This window comes from Capricornis sumatraensis, chromosome 1 (genome assembly GCF_032405125.1).
Source record: "Capricornis sumatraensis isolate serow.1 chromosome 1, serow.2, whole genome shotgun sequence".
NCBI classification, from domain to species: domain Eukaryota; kingdom Metazoa; phylum Chordata; class Mammalia; order Artiodactyla; family Bovidae; genus Capricornis; species Capricornis sumatraensis.
In genome coordinates this window covers 62,661,011-62,683,415 of record NC_091069.1, presented here as the reverse complement: position 1 = coordinate 62,683,415, position 22,405 = coordinate 62,661,011, and the positions used below count along the sequence as shown (strand labels likewise).

Here is a 22,405-nt window from a genome sequence, read left to right as displayed (position 1 = left end):
TTGGAATAAATATTTTGCATCAGTTAAAAAAAAAAAAAAAGAACAGACTTTTAGACTATGTGGAAGAAGGCGATGGTGGGATGATTTGAGAGAATGGTATTGAAACATGTATATTATCCTATGTAAAATAGATGACCAGTGCAAGTTCAGTGCATGAAACAGAGTACCCAAAGCCAATACTCTGGGACAACCCAGAGTGATAAGGCAGGGAGAGAGGTGGAAGGGGGGTTCCGGATTGGGGGAACACATGTACACCCATGGCTGATTCATGTTGATGTATGGCGAAAGCCATCACAATATTGTAAAGCAGTTATCCTCCAATTAAAATAATTTATTAAAAAATAGAATTTTTCTATATCTCCAGTTATATGGCATCCTTTTATTTCTCAAAGAATTTGGACTAATTTGTGAGAAAAGTTAGAAAATTTTACTCAGTGACTTGGTATTCCTGTTAATATTTTGAAGCACTAGAAATGATTATTTCCCTTTCCATTTTGTTTACCTTAAGAAACCGTTTGTTTCCTGAGTGTAGTGATAAATTTCAACTTAGATCGTGCATGAAGAAACTTATTTTGAGTTGAAAGAGTCGATATCACTGAAGTTTGTACTGAATAAAATAAAAAATGAAATAAGGCTCTACTAAAAGATGTCCTTTAATATTTTAATCCTGGTAAATAACCTGATTATTTCTTTTATACTTTTTCACTTACATTTGTTTCTGTGAGAATTACTGCAGGCCCTTGAGCCTGATCTGAGTGTGTACTGGGTTTTAGTCTCTCACTCCCTGTGTGCCTGGATGCCCAGTGTCTAGGGGCAGGTCACAGTAGGCTGTCCCTTGTACTTTATGTCAGACTGCGCTCCCACCTGTCATTCTGCTCTCCACGCTCCATGAGTAACTCCATGCTCAGTCCTCTCCACATCCCTACCTGGGTAATCTCAGAACTTCTGCAAAGGAGAAGTAGCTAGCCCTCAACAAAAAGTCAGCAACAACATCTGATGAATAAGAAACATAAAAGATTAATTGGAGGCGTTTCAGTTTATTTTCTGATGCTTCTAGGTTTGCTTCATTTCTTTATGTTATATTTAACCTCTGCCGAAAGATCTTCCGTTATTGATGCAGATTTTGAATCTTTTAGTTATATCAAAATAATGAAAAAATTGGAAAAATGGTGCTTTTCCCCTTTAATTATGAGGAATATTTCTTTCTTTTGGTATTTTTCAATGTCCTCCTCTTTGTTTCTTTCAGTAAATATCCCTGATGCAGCTTTTATTCAAGCAACCTACAGAAAATTCAAATTGGCCAGGGCCCAAGAGGACTATATTTCTTTGGATGTAAAACATACCTTCACCAACTCTGGTGTGAAGAAAAACAGTGAAGATTCTGAAAGTGAGCCTGATGATTTTAAAGATATAATGCCATTTACCCCAAAGCCTCAAACACTTAGACAAAGAATGGCTGAAGAAACAAGTACGTATTTAATTTATTTATAGTATATGAATATTAAGGCATTTTTCAGTAGAATATATTATGGTAAGTATATCCATAAAAACATAATGTAGTATCTCCTTTCTAAAATGTTTTATACCAATATCACTGACATCATGGCTTCTAAAATATTTTACATGTCTGTATCAGAATGTTATCAAAGGGTGCAATAATGTTTACTGTTATCTGATCTCCACTTGATCCTTCTTGACAGGTTAACAAATTTGTAGAGTTTTTGATAAAATATTTGGAAGCATCTATAGGGATTTTAGGTGTCATATATTAAAATCTTCCCTACTCTAGTAAAAAGTTTTCCTCAACTAATAATCATTAAGTCTCAAAGAATATTTTCACATTTCCCATTAAAAGGAATATTTTACCAATTTTTTGTCACTTCAGATAATATCATTTCTGAATGGTATTTTGGTTCCTATTAACCCAGAAATTATTTTTGATACATATTTAGATTCTCAGGCATAAATGAGAATCTCTGATGAAACCAAGTGTTTCATTTTTTCCGAAGCTTTTTCATAAATGAGACCACCTGTTTTCAGTGAGACAGTGTGGTGATAAGTGCAGATTTTGAAGTCAAATTGCTCGAATCAAGGCCTGGTTTCAACACAGTCCTTTGATACAGGGCTATGTTATATAACCTCCTGCTATCTAAATTTGTTTATTAAGAGAGGATACTAATAGTGCCTTCCTCCCAGAATTAGGTATTGGGAAGAAAAAGTTAACACATAAAAAGTGCTGCTAAGCCATTTATAAGCTCCTGAATTGGTGATTGTTGCTGCTAATAGAATGGCTCAGACAGTAAGGAATCCGCCTGCAGTGCAGTGGACTTGGGTTCGATCCCTGGGTTGGAAGATCCCCTGGAGAAGGGAACCCACTCCAGTATTCTTGCTTGGAGAATTCCATGGACAGAGGAGCCTGGCAGGTTACAGTCCATGGGGTCACAAAGAGTTGGACATGACTGTGCAGCTTTTCACTTCACTTTAATTAGAATGAAAAAATATGGAATATTTATACACAACTTTTTTTTCTAGCAACTAGAAATGAAGAAACAAGTGACGATAGTCAAGATGAAAAAAATCAAGATATTTGGGAGCAGCAGCAGATGAGGAAAGCTGTTAAAATCACAAAGGTAGTAATTTTTTATGCCATATGTATTAGTTTCATTCCATATGTATTTGTGGTAACAAATTACTGCAAACTTGACGACTTAAAACAATAGACATTTATTCTCTCACAGTTGTTGAGGCTAGAAGTCTCAATTCAAGGTATTGGTAGGACTGTGCTCCTTTTGAAGCCCCTGGGGAAGAATTCTTTTACTCCCCCCCTTCTTTTTCTTTTTTAAATTGAAGTAGAATTGACATACAGTATTTTGTTAGTTTCAGGTGTACAAAACAGGGATTGACTTTTAAATACATGATGAAATAAATCACCATGATAAGTCTAGTAGCCATCTTTCACCATGCAAAATTATTACAGCATAATTGACTATGTTCCTTTAGCTGTATGTTATATCAGGGATCCCCAGCCTCTGGGCCATGAACTAATTAATACCTTCTGTCAGATCAGTGGCAGCATTAAATTAGGAATAAAGCACACAACACATGTAATATGCTTGAATCATCCTGAAACTATCCCCCACACACCTGATCTGTGGAAAAATTGTTTCCTGAAAAATCCATCCATGGTGCCCAAAAGATTGGGGAACACTGTATTACATCTCTGTGACTTATTTATTTTATAACTGGAAGTTATAAAACTTAATTCACTTCACTTATTTCCCCCTCCCCTTGGGCAACCACCAGTGTGTTCTTTGTATCTATAAGTTGTCTATTTTGTTTTGTTTATTACATTCCACATATAAGTGAGATCAAAGAGACTGTCTTTGTCTTGTTACACTTAGCATAATACTCTGTATGTCCATCCATGTTGTGACAAATGACATGATATCATTCTTTTCTATGGCTGAATAACATTCCATTGTGTGTATACACACACACACACGCACACATACACATATATATGAGACTTTATATATAGATTTATGGCTTTATATATATATATCTTACATATATGAGACTTTATATATATATATATACACACATATATATATAAAGAATCTACCTGCAGTGCAGGAGACACAGTAGATGTGGGTTTGATCCGTGGGTCAGGAAGATCCCCTGGAGAAGGAAATGGCAACCCACTCCAGTATTTCTTGCATGAAAAGAAATCCCATGGACAGAATAGCCTGGTGGGCTACAGTCCAGAGGGTCACAAAGAGTTGGACACAACTGAACCACGAAGTGTGTGCATGCACACACACGCACATACACACACACCACATATTCTTTATCTATTTGCATATCAGTGGACACTTAGTTGCTTCCTTGTCTTCAGTTCAGTTCACTCGCTCAGTCGTGTTCGACTGTTTGCAACCCCATGAATCACAGCACGCCAGGCCTCCCTGTCCATCACCAACTCCTAGAGTTCACTCAGACTCATGTCCATTGAGTCCGTGATGCCATCCAGCCATCTCATCCTCTGTCGTCCCCTTCTCCTCCTGCCCCCAATCCCTCCCAGCATCAGAGTCTTTTCCAGTGAGTCAACTCTTCACATGAGGTGGCCAAAGTACTAGAGTTTCAGCTTCAGCATCATTCCCTCCAAAGAAATCCCAGGGCTGATCTCCTTCAGAATGGAATGGTTGGATCTCCTTGCAGTCCAAGGGACTCTCAAGAGTCTTCTCCAACACCATAGTTCAAAAGCATCAATTCTTCGGCGCTCAGCTTTCTTCACAGTCCAACTCTCACATCCATACATGACCACAGGAAAAACCATAGCCTTGACTAGCCAGACCTTTGTTGGCAAAGTAATGTCTCTGCTTTTGAATATGCTATCTAGGTTGGTCATAACTTTTCTTCCAAGGAGTAAGCGTCTTTTAATTTCATGGCTGCAGTCACCATCTGCAGTGATTTTGGAGCCCCCAAAATTAAAGTCTGACAGTTTCCACTGTTTCCACATCTATTTGCCATGAAGTGATTGGACCAGATGCCATGATCTTCGTTTTCTGAATGTTGAGCTTTAAGCCAACTTTTTCACTCTCCTCTTTCACTTTCATCAAGAGGCTTTTTAGTTTCTCTTCACTTTCTGCCATAAGGGTGGTGTCATCTGCATATCTGAGGTTATTGGCAACTGTGAATAATGCTGCAGTGAGCATAGGGTTGCATAGAACTTTTCACATTAATGTTTTTATTTTCTTCAGGTAATTACCTAGAATGAAATTGCTGGATGATATGGTGGGTTTTTTTCCTCATTTTGAGGAATCTCCATACTGTTTGCCCTGGTTGCTGTACCAATGAACGTTCCCATGAACAATGCACAAGGGATCCCTTTTTTCTATACCCTTGCCAACACTTATTTGTTATCTATGTGGCTATGTCAGGTCTTAGTTGTGGCATGCCCAAACTTCTCTAGTTGTGGTGTGCAGGCTCCAGAGCATGCAGGCTCATTAGTTGTGGCACACAGGCTTAGTTTCCCTGCAGTGTGTGGGATCTTAGTTCCCCAACCAGGGATCATACCCACTTCCCTTGTATTGGAAGGCAGCCTCTTAACCATTGGACCACCAGGGAAGTCCCATTTGTTGTCTTTTTGATAATAACTGTTTTAATAGGTGTGAGGTGTCTTATTGATTTGCATTTTCCCGATGAGTAGTGATGTTCAGCATCGTTTCATGTGTCTGTTGGCCATTTTAACTCTTTATTGAAGAAATATCTTTTCCAATCCTCTGTGGATTTTTGGATCAGGTTTTTTTTTTTTTTGATATTGAGGTGTATGAGTTCTTAATATAATTTGGATATTAACTATTTATGAAATATATAATTTGTAGATATCTCCTCACATTCAATAGGGTGCCTTTTTGTTTTATTGATGATTTCCTTTACTGCACAAAATGTTTTTAGTTTGTAATTCCATTGGTTTATCTTTGTTTTTATTGCCCTTGCCTGAGAAGGCATAGCCAAAAAAAATATTGCTGAGATTGATGTCAAAGAGCATATCATTTATGTTTTCTTCTAGGAGTTTTATGGTTTCAGAAATGATTTTCATAAATGGTGTAAGAAGATGGTCCAATTTCTTTGTTTTGCAAAAATGTAGGTGTCCAGTTTTCCTAGCACCATTTTGTTGAAGAGGCTGTTTTTTTCCTGAAGAAGGAAATGGCCAGTATTCTTGCCTGGGAAATCCCATGGAGAGATGAGCCTGGTGGGCTACACTTCATGGAGTCACAAGGGTTGGAAACAACTTAGCGACTAAACCACCACCACTATCTTTCCCTCACTGTATGTTCTTGCCTTCTTTGTTATAGATTAACTGACCATATAAGCAGGCGTTTACTTCTAGACTATCTGTTCTGTTCCATTGATTTATGTGTCTCTTTTTGTTGCAGTAATACGTTGTTTTGATTACTGTAGTTTGAAATCTGGGACCTTGATATATCTAGCTTTGTTCTCCCTCAAGATTTCTTTGGCTATTTCAAGGTCTTCTGTGGTTTCATATAAATGTTAGGATTATTTGTTCTTATTACATGAAAAATTTCATTGTTATTTTCGTGTACTTGCTCGGTCGGTTTAGTCATGTCTGATTCGTTGCAACCCTATGGACTGTAGCCCACCAGGCTCCTCTGTCCATGGGAGTCTCCAGACAAGAATACTGGAGTGGGTTGCCATGCCCTCCTCCAGGGTTCAAACCCATGTCCTGTGTCTCCTGCATTGAAGGTGGATTCTTTACCCACTGGGAAGCCTGGCATTTTGTTAGGGATTGCCTTGAATCTCTCAGTGGAGAATTTGTTCTTGCTTTGTCTAAATTCTGTTAGCTCCAGGTATTCCTTGCTTTGTGACCACATAATTTCTGTCCTCCACCTCCTTCTTTACATGGCTTTCTCTGTGCCTCTGCTTAATGTGTCTTTTATAAGGATATGTGTCATCAGATTTAGGGCCTGCTTCGATGATCTCATCCAGGATGATCTCATCTTGATATTCTTCACTTAATTACAACCCCAAAGACTCTATTTCCAAACAGGGTTATATTCAGAGGTTCCAGGGGTTAGGACATAGACCTAACTTTGGGAGGCCATCATTCAGCCCACTATACCATGTACATCATGTTCTTTTCCCACTAGATTATAAATGCTTTCCATATATTATAAGCCCCTTGAGGCATCTATATCTTTTTTACTTTTAATTTTACAGTTAAAAGTATGGTAGATGCCTAAATGTGACATTCAAACACATAAATAGGGTTAAAACAAAACTAACAACAGAAAGCATTACACTTGGGGTCAAATGTCCTGGATTTGGGTTCTGACTTTACCACTAAAATATACTCTCCATGAAGTCAAGAATTATTAACTGTTTTTTTCAGTGTTATATCCCATAGTGCCTAATATGGTGAGAGCTCAATAAATACTTGTATACTCTGAGAAAATCATTTCATTTTTCTAAATTTGTCTTCTCAACAATAAAATGGGAATGATAAAGTGGGAATCATAGTGTTACCTACCTGAGCAGGTGGCTATAAGGCTCAAAATTATAATGATTTTAATTAAAAATTTTAAAAAATTATTAACAACTTTATTTTTAATCTTTTTAGTAGGAGTGCTTTGAAATTTGGTTTGCTCTTTTAAGCAAGAAAATTTTTTACAATCTTCATGTTATTAACACTAAAAAGCTAAGTAAAAGTAAGCCTTCGGTTGTAATTTAGAAGTCTCTGAGCCATTCTATTTTCCAGTTATTTGCAGTCTGAATTATTTTTTTTCACTACTATTAATAAGAACAGAAATATTTGCTTGGTTTTTTCTTCCTTTTTTTTTTTCTTTCTTTTGATCAGAGATGTTTCTGGCTGTTTTTCTTTCTTTGTAATATGAAATATACTGTGTTACAACATGTATTACCTAGGAATGCATTCTTTTGCAAGTAACAGAAAACCCAAATAATGGTGGCTTAAACAAAATTAAAAGCTTTACCTACAAACCCACCAGCAGACTTCTATTTGCTATCTTTTCACTCAACTGGAGTTAGACGGCAGCTTCTATAATGAAGAAACATATTTGGTTTGTTGCTGTTCTTAATTTACTTTATTGAAGTATATCTTATTTATAATATTGTAATTTCTACTGTACAGCAAAGTGACTTAGTTTTATATATACATATATACATTCTTTTTTCATATTCTTTTCCATTATGATTTATCACAGGATATTGAATATAGTTCCCTGGGCTATTAGATTAGGACCTTCTTGATTATCTATTCTATACATAAGTTTCATCTGCATCTGATATTTCAAAAGTCCCAATACGTCCCTTTCCCACCTCCCCTACCTTGGCAAGCACAAGTATGTTCTTTATGAGTCTGTTTCTGTTTCATAGGTAAAACTTCATTTGTGTCATATTTTAGACCCAAAATTTAAGTGATATCATATGGTATTTGTCTTTCTCTTTCTGACTTCCTTCACTTTGTGTGATAATCTCTAGGTCCATTCATGTTGCTGCAAATGGCATTATTTCATGCTTTTTTATGGCTGAGTAGTAGTCTGTTGTATTAACATATATCTTTATCTTTACCACTTCATCTTTACCCACTCATCTGTCAGTGGACATTTAGGTTGTTTCCATGTCTTGGCTATTGTAAATAGTGTTGTGGTCAATGTTGGGGTGCATGTATCTTTTTGAATCATATTTATCTTTGGATATATGCCCAGGAGTAGGATTGCAAGACCATATAGCAGCTTTATTTTTTGTTTTTTGAGGAACCTCCATATACTGTTGACCACAGTAGCTGCCCCAGTTTACATTCCCAACAACAGTGTAGGAGGATTCCCTTTTCTCCATACCCTCTCCAGCATTTGTTATGTGTATACTTTTTAATGATGGCTGTTCTGACTGGTAGTCACGTACATGTAGTCATGTACAGATTTGAGAGTTGGACCATAAAGAAGGCTGAGCACCAAAGAATTGATGTTTTTGAATTGTGGTGCTGGAGAAGACTTGTGAGAGTCCCTTGGACTACAAAGAGTTCAAACCAGTCAATCCTAAAGGACATCAATCCTGAATATTCATTGGAAGGACTGATGCTGAATCTGAAGCTCCATTTCTTTGGCTTCCTGATGTGAAGAGCTGAATTGGAAAAGACCATGATGTTGGGAAAGATTGAGGGCAAAAGGAGAAGGGGGCGGCAGAGGGTAAGATGGTTAGATACTATCACTGACTCGATGGACATGAATTTGAGCAAGCTCTGGTACAGGAGCCTGGATGCTGTAGTCCATGGGGTTACAAAGAGTCGGACACTGCTAGTGACTGAACAACAGCAACATGCTGACTGGTGTGAGGCAGTACCTCATTGTAGTTTTGATTTATATTCTTATATTGGTTAGCAGTGTTGAGCATTTTTTCATGTGCCTGTTGGCTGTGTGTCTCTTTAGAAAAATATCAGTGTAGATCTTCTACCCATTTTTTGATTGGGTTGTTTTTGTTGTTATTGTTATTGAGTTGTATGAGCTGTTTGTAGATTTTGAAATCTCCCTGTCAGCTGGATCATTGGCAAATATTGGGTTGTTCAAAAATTTTGTTCTATATTTGGCCAACCCAATATTTTCTTCCACATCATAAGTTGTCTTCATTTTGTTTATGGTTTCCTTTGTTGTACAAAAGCTTATAAGCTTGATTGGGTGCTACTTATTTATTTTTGCTTCTATTTCTAATTTGCTTTGACTTAAGAAAATATCTGTATATGTCAGAGAATGTTTTGCCTATGTTCTCTTCTAAGAGTTTTCTGATGTCTTACATTTAAGTCTCTAAACCATTTTGAATTTATTTTTTGTGTATGGAGTAAGGGTATGTTCTTACTTTGTTAAATTACATGTGGCTGTCCGACTTTTCCAACACCACTTGCTGAAGAAATTCTTTTCTCCATTGTTGCATTCTTGCCTCCTTTGTTGAAGACCAGTTGGCCATAGTTGTGTGGATTTCTTAGTTTTTTTGCATTGATCTACATGTCTCTTTTTGTGCCAGTATCATACTGTTTTAATTGCTGTAGTTTTATAGGATTGTCTGAAGTTTGGGAGGGTCATGCCTATAGCTTTGCTTGTTTTCCTCAGGATTGCTTTGGCAATTCTGTGGTTTCATATGGATTATTTTTTCTAGTTTTGTGAAAAATGTTATAGGTAATTTGGTAGGGATCACATTAAATCTATAGATTGCTTTGAGTAGTATGGACATTTTAACAATGTTAATTCTTCCAACTCAAGAGCATGGGATGTCTTCCATTTCTTTAAATCATCTTCAGTTTCCTTCATTAATGTTTTATAGTTCTCAGCACATGAGTCTTTTACCTCCTTGGTGTGGTTTATTTCTAAGTAGTTTTTATGTGATTTTTAAAGGGTTTATTTTTATTCTTTCTCTTTCTGATGGTTCCTTGTTAGTGTAAAAAAAAATGCAACAAATTTCTGTGTGTTAATCTTGTATCCTGGCTAGTTTGTGAACTTGTTTAACAGTTCAAATAGTTTTTGTATGGGTTGTTACGGTTTTCTGTGTATCATGTTACATTTTCAAATGACAGTTTTTCCTCTTTGCTTCCAGTCTGGATACCTTCTATTTATTTTTCTTGTCTGATTGCTGTGGCTAGTACTTCCAGTACTGTGTTGAATAGAAGAGGTGAGAGTGGGCGTCCTTGCCTTGATATCGATTTTACCAGGGAGGTTTTCCATTTTTCACCATTGAGTATTATGTTGGCTGTAGGTTTATAGCATTTATTACATTGTAGTACGTTCCCTCTGTACCCAGTTTCTTAAGAGTTTGTATCATGACTGTTGACTTTTGTTAAATGCTTTTCCTACATCTACTGAGAAGATCATGTAGTTTTGTCTTTTCTGTGTCAAATGTGGTTAATCACATTCACTGATTGATTTGTGCATGTTGAGCCATCCCTGTGATCCTGGGATGAATCCAATTTGGTCATGGTATATGACCTTTTTTATGTGTTGTTAGATTCAGGCTGCTGGCATTTTATTAGGACTTTTGCATCTATATTCATCAAAGATACTGGCCTATAATTTTCTTTTTTTATAGTATCTTTATCTGGTTTTGGTATCAGGGTAATAGTGGCTTCATAGAATGTCCTTGGGAGTGCTCCCTCCTTTACAGTCTTTTGGAAGATTTTGAGAGGGATCAGTATGAGTTCTTTTTGTATGTTTGATAGAATTTGCCTGGGAGCTATTAGGTCCTGGGCTTTTGTTTGTAGGGAGGTTTTGTGTTTTTTTTAATTGCATATTCTGTTTCACTTCAAGTGATTGGTCTTTTCAAAGTATGTTGTTTCTTCTTGACTCAATTCTGATGAGCTGTTATGTTTGTAGAAATTTGTCCATTTCTTCCAGGTTGTTCAGTTTGTCAGTATATAATTGTTCATAGTGTTTTCTTATAGTTTTTTTATATTTCTGCAATAACAGCTGTGATTTCTCCTCTTTCATTTCTCAGTTTGCTTATGTGATTCCTGTCTCTTTTCTTCTTGGTGAGACTGGCTAGAGGTTTGTCAATCTTATTTATTCTTTCAAAGAAACAGCCTTTGTTTATATTGATTTCTTTCTATCATTTTTAATCCCTACTTTATTTCCTCTCTGATCATTATTATTTTCTTCTGACTTTGAGTTTTGTTTTTTTCTCCTTTTTCTAATTCTTTTAGGCGTTAGATTTTTTATTTGAGATTTTTCTTATTTCTGTAGAAGGCCTGTATCACTGTGAACTGCCCTCTAAGTAAACTGCTTTTATTGCATCCTATAGAATGGTTATCTTTTCATTGTCATTTTTCTTAAGGTATCTTTTAATTTCTTCTTTGCTTTCATCATTGACCCATTGGGGTTTTTTTGTCTTTTTTTTTTGTTTTTGAGGCAAGTTCTTTAGGCTCCAGGTAATCGAGTTTTTTGTTTGTTTTGTCATTTCTGTTTCTGTGGTTAATTTCAGTTTCATGCTGTTGTGGTCAGAAAAGCTGCTTCAAAAATCTCTGTGCTCTTAAATTTATTTAGCCTTCTTTTGTGCCCCAGTATGTGGTCAACCACAGAGAATGTTCCATGTGCACTTGAATGTATATTGTTTTATATATATAAATATAATGTCCTGTAAATATCAATTAAGTCTAAATGTTCTAGTGTATCATTTAGGATTTCTGTTGCCTTGTCGATTTTCTGTCTAGAAGACCTGTCCATTGATATGAGTAGGGTATTAAAGTCTCTTACTGTTGTATTCCTGTCCATTTCTCCCTTTATGTCTGTGTTTGTTCTGTGTAATCAGGTACTCCTATATTGGGTGCATATATGTTGAATGTAATATACTCTTCTTATGTTGATTCTCTCATCGTTATATAGTGTCCTTCTTTATCTTTCTTTATGACCTTTGTTTTAAAGTCCATTACTGCTGCCCATGCTTTCTTATTATCATTTCTGTTTGCATGAAATATCTTTTTCCATCCTCTCACTTTCAGTCTGTGTGTTGTTCACCCTAATGTGGGCCTCTTGTAGGCAGCATATTGTGGGCTCTTGTTTTTTAATCCAGTCTGCCACTCATTGTCTTTTGATTGCAGCATTTAGTCCATTGGCAGTTAAGGTAATTATTAATAGATGTATATTTATTACCATTTTTATCCTTATTTTCCAGTTGATTTTGTATTTGTTCTTTATTATTTTTTTTCCCTTTTGTGGTTTGATGATTTCTTTCATATTATGCTTGTGTTCTCTTCTTATTGATTTTTGTGACTCTGTTGTATGTTTTAAATTTGTGGTTTTACACTCAGTCATGTCCGACTCTTTGTGACCCCCATGGACTATACAGTCCATGGAATTCTCCAGGCCAGAATACTGGAGTGGGTAGCCTTTCCCTTTTCCAGGGGATCTTCCCAACCCAGGGATCGAACCAAGGTCTCCTGTGTTGCAGGAGGATTCTTTACCAGCTGAGCTATAAGGGAAGCTCAACTTGTGGTTACCCACACTGTTTTCAAGTATGTTAACCCATTACTATATCTACTTCCTTTAGGCTGATAGTCATATGTCCTCAAACACATTCTAAAATTTAAAAATCTACATATTTTTACATTCCAACTCAGCATTTTATGATTTTGATGTCCTCTTCTACATCTTCACGTTTATGCTTTTGCTGTTCATTTTGTTTATCATTGCTTTCATAAAAAATGTTTTTGTGAAATTTAATTTAATATGAATACTGGCTCATTTAAGTTATTTCCTTTCCATTTTGGATTTTCTCTTTTTTCTCTTTTCTATAGATTATTGCTTCTTTGCTAGGATAGATTAATATTGCTGTTATTCTTTTAGTTTTTTCTCTTCTGAGAAATTCTTTTTCTCCTGTTCTCAATGATAATCTTGATGTGTAGAGTATGCTAGGTTGCGTATTTTTTTCCTTTCTGGACTTTGAATATATTTTGCCACTCCCTTCTAGCTTGCAATGTTTTCTGTAGAGAAATCAGTTAAAAGCCTTATGAGGGTTCCCTTGTAATTAATTCTTCGTTTTTCTTATGCAGCCTTTAGAATCCTCTCTTTAACTTTTGCCACTTTAATGATAATATGTCTTGGTGTATGACTGCTTGAGTCATCTTGTTTGAGACCATGTGCTTCTTATGGGCTTCCCAGGTGGCTCAGTGGGTAAAGAATCTGTCTGCAATGCAGGAGATGCAGGTTTGATCCCTGGGTTAGGAAGATTCCCTGGAGGAGGACATGGTGACCCACTCCAGTGTTCTTGCCTAGAGAATTCCATGGACAGAGGAGCCTGGCAGGCTACATTTTGTGGGGTTCCAAAGAGTCGGACACGACTAAAGTGACTGCTGTGCTTCCTATACCTAGATATCTGTTTCCTTGTTTAAGTTTGGGAAGTTTTCAGCCATAATTTCTTGAAATGCATTTTCTATCCCCTTTTTCCTTTCTTCCTTTTTCCAGTTATGCATAGGTTGGCATTCTTTATATTATCCCATAATTCTCACATTGCTTTCATTTTCTTCATTTGGTTTTCTGTCTGCTGCTCTGATTGGGTGTTTTCCATTATTCCGTCTTCCAGAACACTTATGTGTTCTGCATTATTCATTTTCTATTTATATTGCCTTTAGCTCAGCTTTCATCTTGGCAAGTGAGTTTTCTAATTTTCTCAGCTCCTCTTTCTAGTTTCTAGTTCCTTTTTAGAGTAGTCTGTATTTTAGTTGACACCCTTTCTTAATTCCTTCAGTATTTTCATTATCTCCTTTTTGAAATCAGTGTTTATTAGACTGAAGGGGTCTGTTTCAGTGATTGTTCTTTTAAGGCAATTCTCTTGATCTTTTAATTGAGAGTGGTTCTTCTGTGTCTTCATTTTACTTACATTTCTATTCTGCCATCTTGATTGAAGCCTCTGGTATTTGTTTTTTTTGAGAGTATGCTGCTGCTGGTACTGCTGAGTCACTTCAGTCATGTCCGATTCTGTATGACCCCATAGACAGCAGCCTACCAGGCTTCCCCGTCCCTGGAATTCTCCAGGCAAGAATACTGGAGTGGGTTGCCATTTCCTTCTCCAATGCATGAAAGTGAAAAGTGAAAGTGAAGTCGCTCAGTTGTGTCCGACTCTTAGCGACCCCATGGACTGCAGCCCACCAGGCTCCTCCATCCATGGGATTTTCCAGGCAAGAGTACTGGAGTGGGGTGCCATTGCCTTCTCCGTTTGAGAGTATATTAGATCATAAATAGAGCTAGCTTTAAAAACGCTGAAAACCAAGCTTTTGTGAAAAATGAGATTTTGTAATTTGCCTCTTGCATGTAAGTTTAAAGTTCTAAATTTTAAAACTGTGTGATAATTTTAAAAACATTTTATTACAACCATAACGAATGTCAGAGGCATGGAATTTTAAGCTGGTGAGACCTTAGTGTATCCAGTCTGCTTTCATGGTATTAGTATTTGGAAGACTAATGAATGTTGAAAACAACACAAATTTTCATATTATTTTTAGGGACAAGACATACATCTTTCTTACAGCCATGAATCTCAAACAGTGAAGAAGTTTGATGCTTCCATTTCATTTCCACCAGTAAGTTTAGAAATTATAAAGAAGAAACTAAATACTAGGTAAGTAATATTAATTTTAAAATTTACATTTGTTATAGACATTTAGTAGTGAAAAAATTAGCACTATAATATTTTTAATTGAGACTTCCCTTGGTGGTCCAGTGGTTAAAAATCTGCCTTGCAGTATAGGGAACTTGGGTTCAGTCCTTGGTCAGGGAACTAAGATCCCACATGCAGGGCAACTACTGACCCTGTGAGCTACAGCTAAGACCTGACACAGCCATAAATATAAATATATATTTTATTAATTATTAAATGATAATATTAAAGAGTTATAGGAAAAACCTTTTTTGTATATGTCTTTCAGTGTTCATAATAGATATATCTTGTAGTTAAAATCAATAAATAATATCAAATCCTGCTTTTTTTAACTTACTGTTTTTAATCTGCATTTATCTACACCACTAGACCTGCCTTACAAAAATTGATGAAAGATATCCTTCAAGTTGAATGAAAGGACACTGTACAGTAGCATGAGGCATATAAAAATACAGAGTTCTCTGGTAAAGGTAAATGTATACATAAGTGCAGAATACTGTAAGAGTGGTATGACAATCACTTTTAATTTAGAAATTGAATTTAAAAGGTAAAAACACAAACATAATTATGATATTATGTTAATACATACAAAAATGTTTAATGTAATTTGTGGTATCAATAACAAGAGGTGGCAGGAGAGGTGTAAAGGAATAGAGTTTTCATATGAGATTGAAGTTAAATGTTTTCAATTTAAAAGAGATTACTGGAATTGCAATATTTTTTGTAAACCCATGGTAAACATAAAAGAAATACCTGTAGAAGATATGCAGTGGAAAATGAAAATGACCCAAAACACATCACTAAAAATATAAAATAACAAAACCCAAGGCAGCAGGAGAGGAAGAGGGACAAAATAACTATAAGACAAAAAGCAATTTTAAAATGGCAATCATAAGTCCTTCCATATCACTAATTACTTTAAATATAAATGGATTAAATTCTATAATCAAAAGATATACAGTGGCTGAATGGGTTGAAAAGAAAAGCAAGATCCAATAGTTCCCTGGCCGTCTAGTGGTTAGGGCCCAGGTTCAATCCTTGGTCAGGAAACTAATATCCCACAAGCCACCCAAGCCAAAAAAAAAAAAAAAAAAAAGGCAAGATACAACTTATACCATATGCAAGAGTCTCACTTAGGCTTAAGGATATATATGGAATGAAAGTGAAAGTCTTACAAAAAGATTCCATGCTGTTTGTAAACAAAAGAGACCAGGAGTGCCATTACTTGGAGAAAAGGATTTTACGTTAAAAACTACGTGAGACTATAAAAGCCATTGTATAATATAAAAGGATCAATTCATTGGGACAGTATAGCAGTTATATACTTATATATGTGTGAGGTGGCTTCACTGGCTAATTCTACCAAACATTTCATGATGAATTAACACCATTCCTTCTCAAACTCTTCCAAAAAGCTGAAGAGGAGATAACATTCCCAAGCTCATTCTCTGAGGTCAGCATTACCCTGATTCCCCAAATCCCAAAGATAGTATAAGAAAAGCAAATTAGTAAACCAATATCCTTGATGAATACTGATGTAAAAATCCACAATAAAATACTTGCAGATGTAAGTTAAGAGGATTATATGCCATGACCAAGTGAGATTTATTCCTGGAATATGAGAATGTTTCTTAAGAAAATCAGTGTGATACACTATGTAAACAGAATGAATGGTGAAAACCACACGATCATCTCAGCTGATTACAAGAAAAGCCTTTGACGATGTTAAGCATGCTTTTATGAGAAATTGTTAATACTTCAACATAATAAAGACTGTATAGGAGTAATGGACAGCTAATATCATACTTAGTCATAGAAAACTGAAAGCTTTCCCTGTAGGGTCAGGAGCAAGGCAAGGATGCCTGTTCTTGTCTCTTGTATCCAACAAAGTATTGAAAGCCCTAGCCAGAGAATTCAGGTGAGAATAAAAATAAAAAGATATCAAAGTAGGAGAGCAAGAAGTAAAATTATTTCTGTTCACAGATGACATGATCTTACACATGGGAAAACCTGAAGACTTCATTTAACACAAAGAAACAAACACAAACCCTGTTAGAGCTAATAAATCTAGCAAAATTGCAGGATGAAAATCAGTTGTTTCTGTGCACTAACAATGAAAAGTCCCAAAATATATATTTAGAAAACATTTACAATAGCATTAAAAAGAATATAACTTAGGAATTAGTCAAGGGGGTGCAAGTTTTATACATCAGAAAATTGCTGAAAGAAGTGGAAGACATAAATTAATGGAAAGGTATCCATGATCATGGTTTAGAAAGTTTAGTTAAAATGTTCATATTACCCAAAGCAATCTATAGATGTAATGCATTCTCTATCAAAATCCCAATGGCATTTTTTGCAGAAATAGGGGAAAAAATCCTAAAATACATTCAGTTCATTTCAGCCACTCAGTCGTGTCCGACTCTTTGTGACCCCATGGTCTGCAGCACTCCAGGCTTCCCTGTCCATTACCAACTCCCAGAGGCTATTCAGGTTCATGTCCATTAAGTCTATGATGCCATCCAACCATCTCATCTTCTGTTGTCCTTTTCCTCTTGCCGTCAGTCTTTCCTAGCATCAGGGTCTTCTCCTATGAGTTGGTTCTTTGCATGAGGTGGCCAGAGTATTGGAGTTTCAGCTTCAGTATCAGTCCTTCCAGTGAATATTCAGGACTGATTTTCTTTAGGATGGACTGGTTGGATCTCCTTGCAGTCCTAGGGACTCTCAAGAGTCTTCTCCAATACCAATACATATAGAATCTCAAAGAACCCAAGAAAGAAGAAAACACAAGCAATAAAAGCAAAAATAGACAGTTGGGACTATATGAAACTAGATTCTGCATAGCAAGGAAATAATAAACAAAGTGAAAAGGCAGCCAACAGAATAAGAGAAATTTGCAAACCATATATATGATAAGCAGTTAATACCCAAAATATGTAAGTAGCTCATATAATTCAGCAACAAACTACCCAACAGAAAGATGGTCAAAGGATTGGAATAAACCTTCCTCGAAGACATACAAGTGGTGAAGGAACAGGAAGAGATGCTCAACATCACTAATGATTAGAGAATTACAGAACATAACCTCACTCTAGGGGATCTTCTCAACCCAAGGACTGAACCCACATCTCCTGCAGTTCCTTCACTGGGAGGTGGATTCGTTACTACTTGAGCCAGTTGGGAAGCTCTGTATGATGTGTTGCAGCGGTGAAGAATCCACTTGCCAGTTCAGGAGATGCAAGAGACACCAGTTCAATCCCTGGGTCAAGAAGATCTCCTAGAGGAGGAAATAGCAACCCACTCCAGTATTCTTGCCTAGCAAATTCCATGGACATAGGAGCATGGCGGGCTATAGTCAGTGGGTTCACAAAGAGTCAGACAGGACTCAGCAACTAAGCACACAAACAAAGTAGTCAGACTCTTAGAAACTAAAAGTAGAATGGTGGTTGCCCCATGTGAAGGGGAGTGGAATGGGAAGTTGTTGATCAATGAGTATAAAATTTCAGTTCTGCAGGATGAAAAAGTTCTAAAGATCTGTTATACAGCAGTGTGCATATAGTTAATACTACTGTAATGTACTTTAAAATGGTTAAGATTATAAGTTACATGTTTTTTACTACAGTAAAAAATTATAAGCATATAGTAATATTTTGTTAATCCATATAGTTGGTATATTGCATTTCTATGTTAGATGTTTTGGTTTCTAAATTTGTCTATTACAAATAATGCTACAGATAATGAACATTTTGTTCCTATAAGTCATTTAAACTATAATATTATTTCTTAACATAAATTTCCAGGGAAAGTTAACTGCAACAAAAGTTAGGTTATATTTTAAGATTCTTAGTACAAATACATTTCTAAAGCATAGCTAACCATTATCTATTGCTATTAATAGTTATCTCTTGGAGTTCCCTGGTGGTCCAGTGGTTAAGAGTACACCTTGCCAACGTAGAGGACACAGATTCAATCGCTGGTCTGGGAAGATTACACGTCATAGGGCAGCTAAGCCTGACGTACCAGGTTCCTCTGTCCATGGGATTTGCAAGGCAAGAATACTGGAATGCACTGCCATTTCCATCTCCAGGGGATCTTGCCTGGAGATCGAACCTGCATCTCCTGTATTGGCAGACAGATTCTGTACCACTGAGCCACCAGGGAAGCCCATAAGGAGATTAGCAAAAGTTTAATTTTTTTAATTGTTTGATTCAAGTCCAAATATTATGAATTTATTTCATTGGTAGTTAATTCTCTAATTCTAATGTACTTACAGTGTCAAATATAGGTCACAAAACAAAAAATTCATACCAAATCATAGTATGCTCAAATGGCTTTAATACCAGTTCCTGGGTTGGGAAGATCCCCTGGAGAAGGCAATGGCCACCCACTCCAGTATTCTTGCTTAGAGAATTCCATGGACAGAGGCTACAGTCCATGGAGTCCCAAAGAGTCGGACACGACGGAGTGACTAACACTAACAGATACCTCTATTCTAAGGAATACCACAGACTAATCTAACAGTAATTCCACATGGACTCTTGTGTTTCAAATATAAGACCACTAAAGGATCAGAAATTACAAAAAACCCTTCTTAAGAAGGTTGAATGTTCAAATCACCACCAAATTGCACTCATCTCACATGCTAGCAAAGTGATGCTCAATATTCTCCAAGTGAGTCTTCAACAGTACATAAACTGAGAACTTCCAAATGTTCAAGCTGGCTTTAGAAAAGGCAGAGGAACCAGGGATCAAATTGCCAACTTCCACTGGGTCATAGAAAAAGCAAGAGAGTGCCAGAAAAACATCTACTTCTGCTTCATTGACTATGCTAAAGCCTTTGACTGTGTGGATCACAACAAACTGGAAAATTCTTCAAGAGATGGGAATACCAGACCACCATACCTACTTCCTGAGAAATCTGTATGCAGGTGAAGAAGCAACAGTTAGAACTGGACATGGAACAACAGACTGGTTCTGAATTGGGAAAGGAGTACATCAAGGTTGTATATTGTTACCCTACTTATTTAACTTATATGCAGAGCACATCATGCAAAATGCTGTACTGGATGAAACATAAGCTGGAATCAGAATTGCCGGGAATAATATCAATAACCTCTGATACACAGATGACACTACCCTTATGGCAGAAAGCGAAGAGGAACTAAAGAGCCTCTTGATGGAGAGTGAAAAATCTGGCTTAAAATTCAACATTCAAAAAATGAAGATCATGGCATCTGGTCCCATCTCTTCATGGCAAATAGATGGGGAAACAATGGAAACAGTGAGAGACTTTATTTTCTTGGGCTCCAAAATCACTGTAGATGGTGGTGACTGCAGCCATGAAAATGAAAGACATTTGCACCTTGGAAGAAAAGCTATGACCAACCTAGACAGCATATTAAAAAGCAGAGACATTACTTTGCCAACAAAGGTCCATCTAGTCAAAGGTATGGTTTTCCCAGTAGTCATGTGTGGATGTGAGCATTGGACTATAGAGAAGGCTGAGCACTGAATAACTGATTGCTTTTGAACTGTGATGCTGGAGAAGACTCTTGAGAGTCCCTTGGACTGCACGGAGATCAAACCAGTCAGTCCTAAAGGAAATCAACCTTGAATATTCATTGGAAGGTCTGATGTTGAAGCTGAAGCTCCAATACTTTGGCCATCTGATGCAAAGATCCAAATCATTGGAAGAGACCCTGATGCTGAGCAAGATTGAAGGCAGGGGAAGGGGATGACAGAGGATAAGATGGTTGGATGGCATCACCAGTTCAATAGATGTGAATTTGAACAAGCTCCAGGAGATGGTGAAGGACAGGGAAGTTTGGAGTGCTGCAGTCCATGGGGTCACAAAGACTCAGACACAACTTAGCAACTTAACAACAATAACAACAAGGACATTTTTAAGACATCGCTCGTGAAGCTATGCTGGAAAACTCACCTGAAATGGGACAAGGTTTCCGCCTTGCCTGGAAGCTCCCTTACATCCTGCAAAGCAGGAGACCCAGTGGTCCTGAAAGTGTGAATAAGAGCAGTGTCCTGAGCAGCAGCTTGAAGAGAAATGGAAAGGAATCAGTGGTCCTCAAGATTGAGGAGTATCACAGAAAAGGAGGTGTTGAGCCTAGCAGGGTCCTGTGGAGCTCCTAGGTATTGAGGCCTTTTTTTTTTTCCCCTCACGTATTATAGGCTAGACTCTAGTTTCCATGACCCTCTCTCTGTTCCAAATGGCAGAACAGTTGCTAAACAAAGGAGGAACAGCAGTGAAACCACCCAAGGCAAGATTAAAGGTCCAGAGAAGCTCATCAAGATTAGGAGGTTGGACCAACTGGATCCTGCACTCACGTGGCCTTGTCTAATCAAGACTAGATTGTGTGCAGCTCCCTTACATCTCTTCAAAGCAGGAGACCTGAAGTGTGAAAACAGAGCAGTGTCCCAAACAACAGCTTGAAGAGAAATGGAAGGCAGTGAAACCACCCGAGGCAAGATTAAAGGTCCAGAGATGCTCATCAAGATTGGAAGACTGGACCACCTCAGACTCCGCACATAACCCACCCTTTGAAACATTGCAAAAGAAAGACTGTTACTGCCTATATAAAGTAAGTACACGTATGGAGGAGGGCATTGCATCCCACTCCAGTACTGTTGACTGAAGAATCTCATGGACGGAGGACCCTGGCGGGCTACAGTCCATAGGGTCACAGACTTGGACATGACTGAAGAGACTTTGCACGATTATTCTAGCAGGTCATCTAGTTTACAAATTCTGATCGATCCACACTAACTTCTCCTCTAAGGCTGCCCTGAGATTAGCCGTAGCACCTAAAAATCTCTCCATGTCCTATGCTACCTTTCCCTTTGAAGCCTCTCTTATCGTGGAATTTTCCTTTGCTCCACAGGTCTTATAAACCGAGGTTTGTATGATTGTCAGTTTCCTTGGTGGTCTTTATAAGGTAGCTCTGAAAAAATTTTCATTAGACTGCTGCTTACTATAATAGAAATAAATTTGTAATGTAAAGCAATTTTTATGTTTATTTTCTATTTATTTAGACTAACATTACTACAGGATACTCACCGCTCACATCTAAGAGAATATGAAAAATATATACAAGATATCAAGAACTCAAAGAGTACCATCCAGAACCTAGAGAATTCATCAAATCAAGCTCTAAGTTTTAAATTCTATAAAAGCATGAAAATTTATGTGGAAAATTTAATTGACTGTCTTAATGAAAAGGTATGTGTCTATAAATATTGAATTATTTCTTTTTTTTACAGAAATTCCCTTACCATGCGTTTTTTTTTGTGTTTTTTTTTTTTTTAGCTTAAATCCCATAACTATGTACTTCATAACTAGGTACTTGACATACTGGAAATATTAAATGTTCCCTTAATGTTGGACAGTTAGGTATTTTTTGTAATCATTTTGCAACATGTAAATAGCAATATTTACATGCAGATAGAAGAAATATGGACAGAGGTTCGTGACATTGTACAGGAGGCAGTGATCAAGACCATCCCCAAGAAAAAGAAATGCAAAAAGGCAAAATGGTTGTCTGAAGAGGGCTTATAAATAGCTGAAAAAGAAGAGAAGCTAAAGGCAAAGGAGAAAAGGAAAGATATACCCATCTGAATGCAGAGTTTCAAAGAATAGCAGGGAGAGATAAGAAAGCCTTCTTCAGTGATCAGTGCAAAGAAATAGAGGAAAACAGTAGAATGAGAAACACTAGAAATCACT

At 36.8% G+C, this 22,405-nt stretch overlaps 1 protein-coding gene across 3 annotated transcripts in view; it reads left to right on the top strand.

The window, feature by feature from the left end:
- The window catches only part of GCFC2 (GC-rich sequence DNA-binding factor 2), a 79,214-nt gene that overhangs the window by 25,446 nt on the left and 31,363 nt on the right, over positions 1–22,405 (top strand). For 2 of the 3 annotated variants that reach the window (XM_068976396.1, XM_068976386.1), the window contains 4 exons: positions 1,247–1,468; positions 2,533–2,630; positions 14,516–14,631; positions 21,718–21,904. In XM_068976396.1, coding sequence (XP_068832497.1) covers positions 1,247–1,468; positions 2,533–2,630; positions 14,516–14,631; positions 21,718–21,904 — 623 coding nt within the window. The remainder of the gene's footprint in view (positions 1–1,246; positions 1,469–2,532; positions 2,631–14,515; positions 14,632–21,717; positions 21,905–22,405) is intronic. The other variant, XM_068976404.1, reaches the window with a different exon arrangement.